Source organism: Poecilia mexicana, unplaced genomic scaffold, assembly GCF_051168715.1.
Source record: "Poecilia mexicana isolate PSO_F unplaced genomic scaffold, ASM5116871v1 scaffold_6, whole genome shotgun sequence".
Taxonomy (NCBI): domain Eukaryota; kingdom Metazoa; phylum Chordata; class Actinopteri; order Cyprinodontiformes; family Poeciliidae; genus Poecilia; species Poecilia mexicana.
This window is the reverse complement of record NW_028263375.1, coordinates 33600126-33612936: the sequence shown is the minus strand read 5'-3', so window position 1 is coordinate 33612936 and position 12811 is coordinate 33600126. Positions and strand designations below refer to the sequence as shown.

The following is a 12811-nucleotide window of genomic DNA, read 5'->3' as shown; positions in this document are numbered from 1 at the left end:
TGTTAGATAACTCGTTTAACCAAACCACTGTTACACATGGCATTAGTTTTACCATTTCAAATGAAGCTTACTGAAAGTTTCAAAATAAAAGCCTGCATATTCCCCTCACGTCAGTGCACCGCCGCAGGCGGTGCAAAAATATCATTCTTCTTTTATGTTTTTTTTCTCAGGATAGTGAACTGCCTTGCTTTGCAAGGTAGTTCATTAACATCAGCACAAACATTAGCATTTCACTGCCACCCACTAGTGCACTTCCTTGCACGCATTAGCATTTTACCTAAAATAAGCTTTTAGCCAATTTATTTACTTATTAGCCATCTTTAGAATACTGATTGGACTGAGTCAATGGGTGACATCATGGTAGCGATACCCCACATTCTACTGATACCATTCATGCTATTATTAGCATTTTGACTAATTTTACCGTATGCAACATACTGAATGGTACAAGTACAGCTTAGTCCACATGCTTCTGACTCTCCACAGGTTGACTACATTGAAGCTTTATTTAGCATTAAGGCTAATTTTTAGCATCAGAACGCTGGTTCCAAACCGACGGGCACACTTTGGCAGGCCCCTTAAAATTTCTGCAGGAATTTTCTAGAAGCATTGCATGGCAGGCACCTACTGTTCTTCACCTAATAGAATGTCTCTTTATTACTGGGGCCTGCCATAAGCAATGCATAGGGAGAGCAGTGACTGACCTTTTGAAGCAGGTCAGACACTGCCTCCATGCATTGCATGGCAGGCACCTATTGTTCTACACCCAATAGAATGTCTCTTTATATCTTTATTTTTCTTCCATTACCGTTAATGCGGCTCATACCGCTGCGTGTACCCCCACAAAAGTGGTATCAAATCATGCGGCTCGATACCGAGAAGGGAGCTATTACTTTTAGTGGGATTCTGTGTAAAAATGACAACATAAATTGAGAAAAACGAAAAAACTTGAGTCTGAGGAACTCACAGCATCACTAAGATTTCTCTCTGAAACACACACACAGCACAGTGGAGGTCTGACTCCAAAACTCTGTTTAACTCCCCCTCACAGGCACAAATAGAGGCCTATTGATCTCAAAGTTGGTCATGACATGCCTGCTCCTGTAAAATGTTTTCAAAATTTTCCTAGGGCTTATGGTTTTTTGTCAGGGTCCTGGAGACCGACGCTGGGTGTCTCACAAGTATAGAAACCAGCATCTTGTCTGACAGAGAGAGCCAGCCCAGGTGCAGATCATTAATTACTATAGCAACGGGTCCTAGACAGAGGCAGTGAGTAGTCACAGCGCTGAATCAGATCTCACAATGCATTGTGGGAAGAATACATATTTCCTGTGACTTTTCATGTTTTGCTTACTTAAAATTATTACTTGTCTGAATTTTTGAGTGTAAATTAAAATCCTTAGTATGAAAATTGAATTTATTTTTTAGAAAGAAAGAATTACCAACTTTCATCACGGTTTTTTATTTTTTTATTTTGAACCATAAGTGAGAACAAAATGTGCGAAGTTTATATTCGTCGGTCTCAGACTGAATTTCACTGATCTGGGATTTAGCCATTACATTTTAATGTTGACTCAGTTTATGTATATACCTATGATATCCTTGACAATACTTTGATATGTATGTTAGACCAGCATGGATCTATTTATCAGGACAAATCTTAAACGCTGGGACTAAAGTGATGGGCACACTTTGGCAGGCCCCTTAAAATTTCTACAGGAATTTTCTAGTTCAAACTGTCCCCCTTTCCCACTAGCACAGCCAGCATTTCCCGCACACTTCCGATGTCCGTGTCGTCCTTTAATAATTCACTATCAATCTGATTCAGTAGTCATGTAGTAGAACTTCATATTGTCCGGCGCTTCCTCCTTGTTCTTTCAATACGCTGTCCGGTCGCTCCATGCCGCTTCCATCTTCGTCAGCCATGTCTCCTGCTTCCCGGGTTTCGGCACCAAAAATGTTGAATATCCGACTGATTTAATGACGAAAAGGAGTCGAGTGGATTTTTATATGAACTTTAGTGAATTAAGAATGAACGAATGGTACGTACTAATACATGACAGAGAGTCGGAAATAAGCTAAGAAAACATAAATAAGTGCGGCTGTTAGAAGAGAATTATCACCATGGAAAGAGGTTCCCGAGCAACATGGGATACGGAGTCCGCTTTGCCATAGGCCACTAAGGGTGCGTTCACACTGCACCCTGAAGTGACTCAATTCCGATTTTTTGGCAATTCCGATTTTTTTGCTGGGCCGTTCACACTGCCAGTAAATGCGACCTGTATGCGTTCTGCAGTGTAAACGGGCAAACGACCTGAAAGTGTCCCCCATGCGCAGTAGAGGGCGCAATAGCGTCAGCATCCTAAGTGTTCTGCCAACCACCATAAAAAGAAGAAGTGCTCAGTGTTTGCGGAAGTAAACATGGAGGCTAATGGTGGAGCTTAGCTTACATATTTGAAGTTGTTATCCGGCCGGAGCAACATATTAACAACTTAATCCCTATATAGTCCGTCATGGTTGTTGTTTTTCTTCCCACTTGTGCGTATCAGGACGCAGAATAGTGAGATTTGTTGAGAAACAGTGACGTTCAGTTCGGATGAATGCGACCTGGACGTTAGGTCGCATTTGAATCGGATACGTATCGGATATGGGTCAGATTCGAAAAAGAATCCAACCTGTGCTGTTCACACTGCCATAAAAAGATCGGATACAGGTCGCATTACGTCAAAAAAATCGGAATTGAGTCACTTCAGGCTGCAGTGTGAACGCACCCAAATAGTCCACTTTCTAACCAGATACTAACTATAAAATGACAACTAAATCTATGAAACAATTGCAACTAAAATAGTTATATTAAATTATAATATCCCAAATAATAAGTCCTAAGCAAATTCTAGTTAAATCATCCTGTGATCACACTACTAATATATAAAACATGTAATGCTTATATACTTCTAAATATATTTTAAATGTAATTTGATCCCAAAAATAATACACTTAAGATATACTAATCAAGCACGTTTATATTACATAAAAAGCCGTATACTTAAGGTATACAAAGTATAACTTTAGTTGTTCCAAAAATGTATGTGATAGTACATTTGGTACACTTTAAATTGTGATTTTCTACAATTTAATTACTATTAAAATACACTTATGATTAGTTGTTCTAAAATAACACACTTCAAGTATACTGATGATTAGTCTGGCTTCAAGTATGCTCAAATTTAACAAGCTTACTATATTTATTTTTCACCTGGGGTATTTGGCTAATGGTGAGTTATCTCCGTTTAGTTAGTTAGTTAGTAAATAAGTAAGACTGCATTTATATAGCATTTTTTAAGATAATGGCCACAAAGTGCTGCACAGAAAAAAAGCAAAATTAGAACGTAATCAAATCAAATGAGAATTAATCTAGAGCCTCTGCATGATCCAGTTTCACAGTTCTAGGGGATAATATGAATTTATTTATTTATTTATTTATTTATTTATTCATTCATTCATTCATTCATTCATTCATTCATTCGATTATTATACAAACAGCAGAGAGCAGTAGAATGCAGCAGCTAAGTGAGCACCACCCAAAAGTAAGGAAGAAGAAACCAATGCGCTCTGTCCAGTCAGTGTTTGTGAGTTGGTTATGGCCATTTTTCTTCCCTGTAACACTTAATTTACATACTGTTACGCCCCTTTCTCTCCCATACATACCTCTGTCACATTTCGACATTTAAAGTGTGTGTGTTTTTTTTGTTTTGTTTTTTTTTTTTTGTCTTTTTTGTACGGGCAGTCGCTAGACATTCCTGCAGTATTTGGTTCCCATAAAGCAAGAGTGACGGAATTTGACGGGACACCAGGTGCTTCCTGCTCCCTGTTGTTAGCTGAAGCTTATGGGAGGTTTTGTCTTCTGGAAACCAACTTCATGCCCTCGCTGGTAAGTGTCTGAATTTATCTGAATTCTCTAGACAATATTCTTTTAAACGGTCTCGTTAGCATGAGCTAACTAACAGAGAGGACGTTAGCTGAGGTCCAGTCCTGTTATTGTTACTGGAGTTGCTGTTTTATAGTACTATCTCGTCTTAAAAAATAAAAAGAGAGTTTAGTGTCCGCGTTGGCTGCCTGCGTGGCCAGGGAGGCTCCCAGACTGTTAGTTTACCTTGAGGCCAGGTCGCTTAGGCTGGGGCAGACTGCCTCTGCTTTACAGCCTCACTGAAGCAAAAGATTACAGCTGAGCTATAGTTTTTAGTTGGCTACTGTAACAAAGCATCAGTTGTCTGATGCCCAACATGTACATTGTCATGTACATGTTGGGAAAATGTTTAATGTTTATCCATTAAACATTTTCACCAAATTTTGTTGATCATGATGGATTTATAAAAGCAACAAAATGGTTAAACAGTCAAAGGGTGAATACTTTTTATTGGCACTGACTGGCAATATGAATGCCATTATTGAAAAAAAATGCAGTGTCAAGTTTGCTACAAGACTTCATGTAAAATGAAATGTTGAACAGAAAACTTCCACTGGACACTACCTGAACACAGCCTTTCTATGGTGAAACATGGTGGTGGCTGCATAGCGTTGCAGGGAGTCTTCTTTGGGGACCAGGAGTCTATTCCAGAGTTAAAAAGACATCTGAAAATTGTCTTGATTATTGTATGCAAATTGATCACAGATGTCAATATTATCATGGCTTTGTTAAAAATATATGACTCAGGACCTGTAGCTTCCTCTGGGTGTTCTTCCACACAGACAAACACATTCATCCACTATCGCTAAAATCACATACTCCAGACAGAAGTCATAGAACAGAGAACAGGACCTGAGATGAGTCAGTGATTCAGACACTCATCAGGGGAAAGTCCTCAATTAAGACCAGAACTGCATGATGTTGGTTGACAAATAATTCTAGAGATGACGTGACATCATTTGGAAGAAATGCACATTTTCTCACTCTTCTCTTCTGCTCTGACATTCTGATGTCACCAGCACTCTGCAACCTTTAGCATCTGAAGCGCCAAAATATCTATTGGCATGCAAAGTGCCCATTCCCAACACTTCCAGTATAATAGCCAACACATATGATATTCCAAATATTTTTTGGAGTGTTAACATTATGATGATATATTTCTTCAAACTGAGACCTCTCCCCAGATTTGACACCCCTTGTGCCTCCTGCCTCCTTCACTGTTGTGAAGTCTTAAAAGTTGTTCAGTTCATCAAATCTTAAGTTATTCTGATCAAATCAACATATTAAGTTAACATGTTATTTTTTTCTCATTTGATGTCACATCATTGTTTTTTTTTTCCAGAATACACTGTAATAACTATCAAATCAACTTACATTGATATTGCTAAAAAAAATTAATTTATATATTGATTAGCTTGTTTCATGACTGCTTTTTTTTCTGATCTTAGAAACTAGGTCACTTGAAAACAGACTTTGTGTTTTGTAGCCGATTCGTAAAAATAACACAAGTTGCTTCCTTGGCTGCACAATATATGGCAAATATATATTTATCACAACATCAATGTGCACAGTATAGTGTTGGCTAATTTATTGTAAGTGCTATGAATTCACCCTTTGATTTTATAACAGTTTTATATTCATCCCGTTGGATGGATCCTTCTTGGAGTAGATGCTCATACCTGATGCAGATGTTGGTGACCGAGATGCTAAAGATCACAGAGGCACTGGGGGAACAGATCTTTTTTATTTTTCTAACAATAGGTTTGGTTTGGCTATCAATTACTATTTAGCGCCAAAGGTGATTATTAGCAAAATTAGTCATTTACATAAAAATTACCAAGTTGGGAGGACCACCTGATTACCAGAAAACAATAACCAAAATAGATGTAGTCAACTCTCCTGCCCCACCCAGTTATTTTCACAGAAAACCCCCCACACAGAGATAGAATGATAAAAATCATCATACGGTGACATCACACCTCACACCGACTGGATTCTTGTCAAACGTGAAGACTGGAAGTGAGCAGCTATTAAAGTGGGCAGCCTTGCTCTATTTCATAGCAGTCTATATAAATGTCAAAACCTAACAAAAGGACAGCTTTTCACTTTTATATCACTTTAGAACTCCTCTCCTGCTCCATCTTCTGTTTTGTCCATCTTCATTGTTACAAGAACAAAAACCTCTGCCACTGGGATCCTGTACTATGATGACATATTAGTGACTACTGGAGAAACAATGTGACAGAAAACTTGTGCAGCTTAGGAACTGTAACCTTCTTGCTGGTAGGTAGCTTGTATCTATTTATGTGGGCAACTGTGGCTCTGTGAGTAGAGTAGTCGTCTTGCAATCAGAATGTTGTAGGTTCGATTCCAGCTTCCTCCTGCCACATGTCAATGTGCCTTTGGGCAAGGCACTTAACCCCAAATTGCCTACCGATCTGCATATCAGTGTGTAAATGTGTGTGCGAATGGGTGAATGTGACTCTAGTGTAAAGCACTTTGAGTGGTCAAAATGACTGGAAAAAGCACTATGTAAGTTCAGTCCATTTACTTGGACAGTAGTTTTAAAAATCTTGATCAATAAATGCTCTCTTTTTGATTGGTTGTAAGTCTAAAGCAAGTCTAGTTTTGTTAATGAACATCTTTTATGTGTATGTCTATCTGGGCTCACTCCTCTAGCCCACCATGAACCTTTGTTCCTTGATGCTCCAGCTGAGGCCATCAGTGGGTATTCACCTCCTCTGCATCCTACTGCTCCTCTCCAGCATCTACCTCACAGCGCTAGCTGCGTCTGAGTCAGGTAAGCATCCTCAAGTCCAGTTCAATGCAGCAGACTCCAACTGCACCACAGGATGCAGGAGCTGTCAGGTGTGCTGCTACTAGTATTCCATCCTAGCAGATGTTATACAATTTTTTTCTTTGTTTCCAAGGTAATGAAATGACGAGCAAGAATGGAATAGCTAAAGGCTCCTCAGACTCCACTGTTGCAGTAGATACTGAGGAAAAGGGCAATAGAAATAATACATTGACTAAAATCCTCTTCAATGAAACTGAAACATCCGTAGGCCAATCTCAGCAGTTGTCATCCACCTCTTCGTCCACGACTGCTGTACGTACCCAGTCTGCAGGTAATGGTTCACCTGAGAACCTCCTTCCATCACCTATTGCAGAACCTGTTGGGACTTCTCAAACTGTTTTACAATCAACTAAAACAACTTCTGAAGCCCCAGCAACAACTCTGTCCAACAAAAAGCCAGCAAAAAAAACACTATTTACAACAACACCATTGTCCACCAAACCACCGCCTGCAACTCAAACTTCAACACTACCACCCACCAAACCATTGTCTACAACTCCTACTTTAACATTTCTGCCCACCAAGACACCTACAACATCAAAAACAGTTGAAAACTCTCCAAATATGACTGCTACGATCACCGTTTTGCCCACAGGCAAGAAAAGTTCATCATCATCATCTGTGGTACCCACACAGAAGTCAATTACCAGGAAATCAACTCTTTCACCCACATCTTTCAGCACAGAAGCCACAGCCATGCCTCCTAGCAGAACCACTACTTCTGGCGCCCGCAGTAAGTCCGCTGCTTCTGCAACAAGGGTTCCGGTGGTGGAAGTGGCTGGAGCAGCTCTGACCCAGCAGCTGGTGGACACAGCTTCTTTACTAGCTGTCCTGCTGTTTGGCCTGCTCTTCTTCCTGGTCACGGTGGCGGTGTTTGTCACGCAGGCGTATGAGAGCTACAGGAGGAAGGACTACACCCAAGTCGACTACCTGATCAATGGCATGTACAGTGACTCTGGAGTGTGATGCAGGAAGACACGTGGCTCTGGACCTTGGTCTTGCACAGTATGACCACAGTGGCTGCTGTTTGTTGAAGAAGTTGGAATAAAGTAGCAAATGGAGCTGATGGAAAACAACCTGGACTATTTTATTCTTTTCTTAATGTTTTCTTTTGGCTTGTGTAGCATTTCGTTTCTAACACTCGATCCTGAACTTTGAGGATGAAGAGCAGTCTTAATGAGTTTGTGTAGATCAGCTGTCAGTGCTGAAAGCACACAATATTCATCCTTTCCACATTACATTTCTGTTGATCAGTATGATCAATATGACCATAATATTTCTAATACCTTTTCAGACTTAACTGAAATATGTAGAGAAAAAAACTCTCTTTACAACATGGCAGCCAATTGTTAAATGCAGTTGAATGAATTTTTTAACATTTCATAAACCATCATTTCTTTTCAAACTGAAACTTGACTTGAATGTCTATATAAATATAACATCTGAAATACCCCTGCTTTAATACTGATAACAGTTTCGCTTTAAAAACATCTAAATCTAGTAGTATTTATTTTTATAGGATTCTGTTGAGAGGTTATAGTAATATCCTATCTTCAGTAGATAACTTGGTGTCCTTTTAGTACAGATATCAGTTTTTTCCTAGAGGTTGAAGCTAACAGATAATCTAAAACCAAAGCAGATTCCTACACTATCAAACATTTCCATTTTAAAGACATTTAGACCAATTTATTAGATTTATTTTTTTTATGAACCATCATACAACTTTCACTTTTTTATTAAATGATTTTAATTTTTAATGGAAGTATGTGGTCAGTAGTTCCATTTTGTTGTATTTGATGTGGCAGAACCACAAAGAGCTCTGGACATTTTTCCCCTTTGGCATTTTGTACAATTTGAACTTTGGTTGTTTTCAATCGGACTATTTTTGTTAGGAAAGTAACTTTAATTACTAATTACAAATGACAATTTTTACTCTAACAGTAGATTATTTGCTATAATCTGCTGTTAGAAAACTTGCTCTCCAGTTAGTATCATTTATTGACAGAAGGTCAGCTAAAGGGAGCCACATTTGGAACGCCATGATAAATTTTTCATGCATGCAGCTTCCAGCTGGCTACGGGGCGAACTGAGCCAGAGCTTCTCACCACCATAACTGATCATGTTAAGCAGAAGATCAAAGATTTGCTCTGTAAAGGTCTGGAGGTGTTTGAGTGCAGGACAGTTTTAATAACTCATAACCTCTCAACAGAGTAATTCTTCAAAAAGTTTCAGTGTAAATCTGGATATCTCCTCAGAACAAGTTGATGCATCAAGACGATCTCTATGCCATGAACTGTGAACAAATCATATTATACTACAGATGTTTTATGGGTTGTTTCACATAGTTTTGCACACATTATATTCTGATAGAAAGGGAAGCAGGGCTGGTACTACATTGAAAGCTCCTGTTCATGTATTCTACAGGATGAAGCTCAGTGTCCATACCACGACTCTGACAAATCCTTCCCTCTATACCCCTTACATTTTCAGTTCGGTTTTCTACACTTTTTTCAAACATATTAATTTAGTCATTTCTTATTGTGTGCATGTTGCCTGTAGCAGAGGTGGCTTGTTGATCTGAATAACTGCACTGAAAGAGGTTCAGCATCACTGATTGAAACAAACAGCTTCAGTTCCAGTCTGCTGACCCACTGGCTCTGGGTTTCAGCAGGGCGCTCACTGGGAAGAATGTAACTGTTATCAAAGGACACAGTTTTGTTTTAAATTTAGATCTGCATGAAATGACTGAATGTGTGAGAACCATCTGTTTGGTTTGAGGCCCAGAGTATGTCCCAGGTAGAAACCTGGAGCTGTCTCTGCAGTAAAGGTGGATGTTTAGACCTGGCAGCTGACGTTTGGGGGAGCAGAAGACCAGTGGAGGTGTTAAAGTCACTCCTACAACCTTCTCTCAGCCAGCAGATCACAGTTCTGTCTGCTGGTCTCAAGTAATCTTTACATTTCAGCTTGTCTTAAAGCCTCCTTAAGTCTTACTTGACCTGTTAGATGGCTACATATCTCATGCTGGTTTAATTGTCTATGAAAGCACAGGAGTTTTTTTGAAACAAAGCTCCAAAATTTTTGTTAAATTTCATGAAATTCCATTGAGCTTGATAGAAGTAGACCATGCTTTCCTTCACAACTGTGTTTATTTTGAGTTTGACTTCAGTGGAAGCTTTTGAATGTATTTAATCTTCATTCTTCCATACGATACGTGTTAATGACCTCATTCTGTTCCTTACAACGGTTCAGATTTATGTGGTCTTGGAGGTACCTAATTGTAATTAGTGTGTGTTTATAAGTCCATGATTGTAAAGATTTTGAAAGGACTTTATCATTTTTGGAAATTGTTGTTTTTTTGTTCCTTTTATTTTTTCTTTAACTGGGTGTGTTTCCAATAATGTTGTCTTTTTTTAATACATCTACTTGTTTTCTGGAGATATTGTTTTTTTTATCAAGAATTCACAATGCAACACTTTTGTATCTTTTTCTGGTGCCAAATTCTTTTTGATATATTTTTTTTCATGATCAATAAAGGCAGTATGTATGATTTAGAGTGATTTTTAGAAACTTTTACCAAATTAAAGCACATTGTTTTCTGACAAAGCCAAGGGAAATTTAAAGCCATAGTGAGTTTGTGACTAATGTAACATTTGAGCGGTTCTCACAACCCACACCCTGAAATATTATTGGTGTGACAGAATATTTTTGTTGTGCATGTGAGATGCCTTGGTGTTGAATAATTTAGATTTTTTTTTGCACAAAAAACTGTTTTCTCTGTACATTGTTCATGGAAGCAGAGAACCTCCATTAGCCATATCTAAGACTGTTTTGTCTGTCGTGCCAGTCTGTGTTGAAGGTTTCAGATCAGTGTCCGTCATGTCAGTAGGATTGTAATAAAGTGATGTTTATGTTTCTGATGTCAGTTGGAATCTGGTGTGTGTTGGATTTATCTGTGTTTGCAAAAACTGATGTCGAGAAATGAGGAATGATGTCACCTGCTATGTGCCAAGCAAATATTGTACTGATGCACTTTTCAGATATATTTTTACTTTGTAGAAAATGAATAATAAAGAACTTAAGATAAATTTCTGTGTTGTTTGACTAGGTCATTATCACTGATGAATGCCTGTCAGTCTGGATGGACGTCCATGTCCTGGTAGGTCAGCAGCTTCTCCATCCTGACATCACAATATTTTATGTTGTGTGTTGTTTTAAATGGAGACATTGAATCTTAATGGGACTCACCTTAAGCAACTTTTTGGAAAAATATACTTCTAGGAGTAGTTTTGCTATTTTTTTTACTTTTACTTGAGAAATGTCATTTTAAAGTAATACTCTTGATTTCTGGCTACTCTACACAACTTGAGTTCCAAACAGACACAATGTTAAAGTGCGACGTCATGGTTATAATGTTATTTTCCATCTGCTTTGTCATTCTGAACCAAGGGACTATAGAGTGTAAACTGTTTTTTATTATAGTCTTTAAAATACCATGATTTGCATATAATAATTTATACATTTTTGTCTCTCTGATTACATTTTTTTTAAATATATAAAATCTGATGTTATGATCAGTTACTCAGTACTGAATCAAAAGGCTGAATCACCTCCTCAGTATTCAGTCAAGTTCTCCAGAATCCTGTTAATGACTTCAATATTTGGCTCATGTGTATTTAAGCAGATACATATGTAAAGGTTGCAGGACACCTGGGGCTGAAGACCCCTAGTCTGGTCCTTTTTTCTCCTCAGTATAGGTCAGACACCTCTGACGTTGTCTCTGTGTCAGGAGTGGTTTGACACTGGGAAGGCAACGTTTGTAGCCCATGTTTAGCATTTGACTGTGTGGCTCTTCTGGAATGAATTTTGCTTGACATTCTCATAAGGTTAAGGGTCTTCCTGTTGTTGGTGCATTGAACTTAACTGAAAACTGATGAACAGTGGATAAGTGGCTAATACTTAGAGAGACATAGATAGATAGATGGATAGTCAGATAGATTATGTACTTTTTCTGAGGCATCTTTCCTGTATCTCTTAATTATCTAATATCTCAAGAACTTCTGTCTGTTTCAACTTGAGTGTAGAGACAAAAATTACATGTATAACTTGTCAACATGATGTGCATTTAAAGATCTAAAAGAAAAACAACACCACATCATACTCCAGTCTAAATAAATGAAAGAACAGATAAGAATAAAGTCATTAACATTATTCAGAGAAGGTTACAACATCATGTTAAAGGCTTTTGAACTTTGGAAAGCTATAGTGAGAACCATTATGTACAAATGAAGAAAATATGGAGCAAGAGTTGCCGGCCTCCCAGAATTATTCCAATAGAATGTCTGGGCAGTCTGTTTTGGATGTTAAGGTGACAGATAGCAAAAATAAAACAATCCAAAGCATACTAGCAAACCCATCTCTGAATCAAAAAGAAAATAATGGTCTTGAAGTAGCTTAGTTAAAGTCTGAACTTAAACCTGATTGAGATACCGTGACCAACCATTCATGTTAGAAAACCATCCACTGTGGTTGAAATAAAAAGTTCTGCAAAGAAGAGTGACCCAAAGTTCCTCTACTGTGATGCAGAAAGTGAACTGCCTGTCAGCTCAAACGCTTGATAGCAGTAACTGCTGCCAAAGCAACTAGTGATGGGCCATGCTCAAAACAATGGACTCTAAGAGCGACTTGTCTTCTTAAATATACTAAGAAAAGGAACCAACTCAACCCATCCAACTTGAGCATTACATTTTTTTGAATGACACTCAGGACACCAAGTATAGGTGTCCTACACTGACACCTATTATCCAGCTTGGTAAACTGCATTAACCAAACTGTAATCCAGTTTGTTTCTGTTTGTTAGTTTGATCATCATTTGATCCATCATCTTACATGCGTATCCCTAGTGGGCTTGAGAGGAGTGCTGGTGCTCATCTCCAGCAATCAACGGGTAAGATGCGGGGTCACCCTGGGCAGGGCAACACTGGACATAC

General features: G+C 38.5%; 1 protein-coding gene across 2 annotated transcripts; it reads left to right on the top strand.

The window, feature by feature from the left end:
* The first annotated feature begins 3328 nt into the window (after positions 1–3328).
* Positions 3329–10909, top strand: cunh11orf24 (chromosome unknown C11orf24 homolog). Of its 2 annotated transcripts, XM_088006647.1 has the most exons (4): positions 3329–3629; positions 3788–3931; positions 6647–6767; positions 6898–10909. In XM_088006647.1, exons 1-4 carry the CDS (start codon positions 3459–3461, stop codon positions 7788–7790), a joined length of 1329 nt encoding a protein of 442 aa, XP_087862773.1. In that variant the 5' UTR covers positions 3329–3458; the 3' UTR covers positions 7791–10909. The 2 variants fall into 2 exon arrangements, with proteins under 2 accessions (XP_087862773.1, XP_014834438.2); XM_014978952.2 differs by lacking the exon at positions 3329–3629 and having other exon boundaries at positions 3691–3931.
* Positions 10910–12811: the final 1902 nt, after the last annotated feature.

What these genes read in the sequence shown, in the direction of transcription:
- cunh11orf24 (XM_088006647.1), top strand. Translation starts at nt 3,459, where the DNA reads ATGAATTTATTTATTTATTTATTTATTTATTTATTCATTCATTCATTC. An exon ending in GCTCTGTCCAGTCAGTGTTT is followed by an intron (nt 3,630 to 3,787) that starts GTGAGTTGGTTA and finishes TTGTACGGGCAG; the next exon opens with TCGCTAGACATTCCTGCAGT. An exon ending in GCTAGCTGCGTCTGAGTCAG is followed by an intron (nt 6,768 to 6,897) that starts GTAAGCATCCTC and finishes TTTGTTTCCAAG; the next exon opens with GTAATGAAATGACGAGCAAG.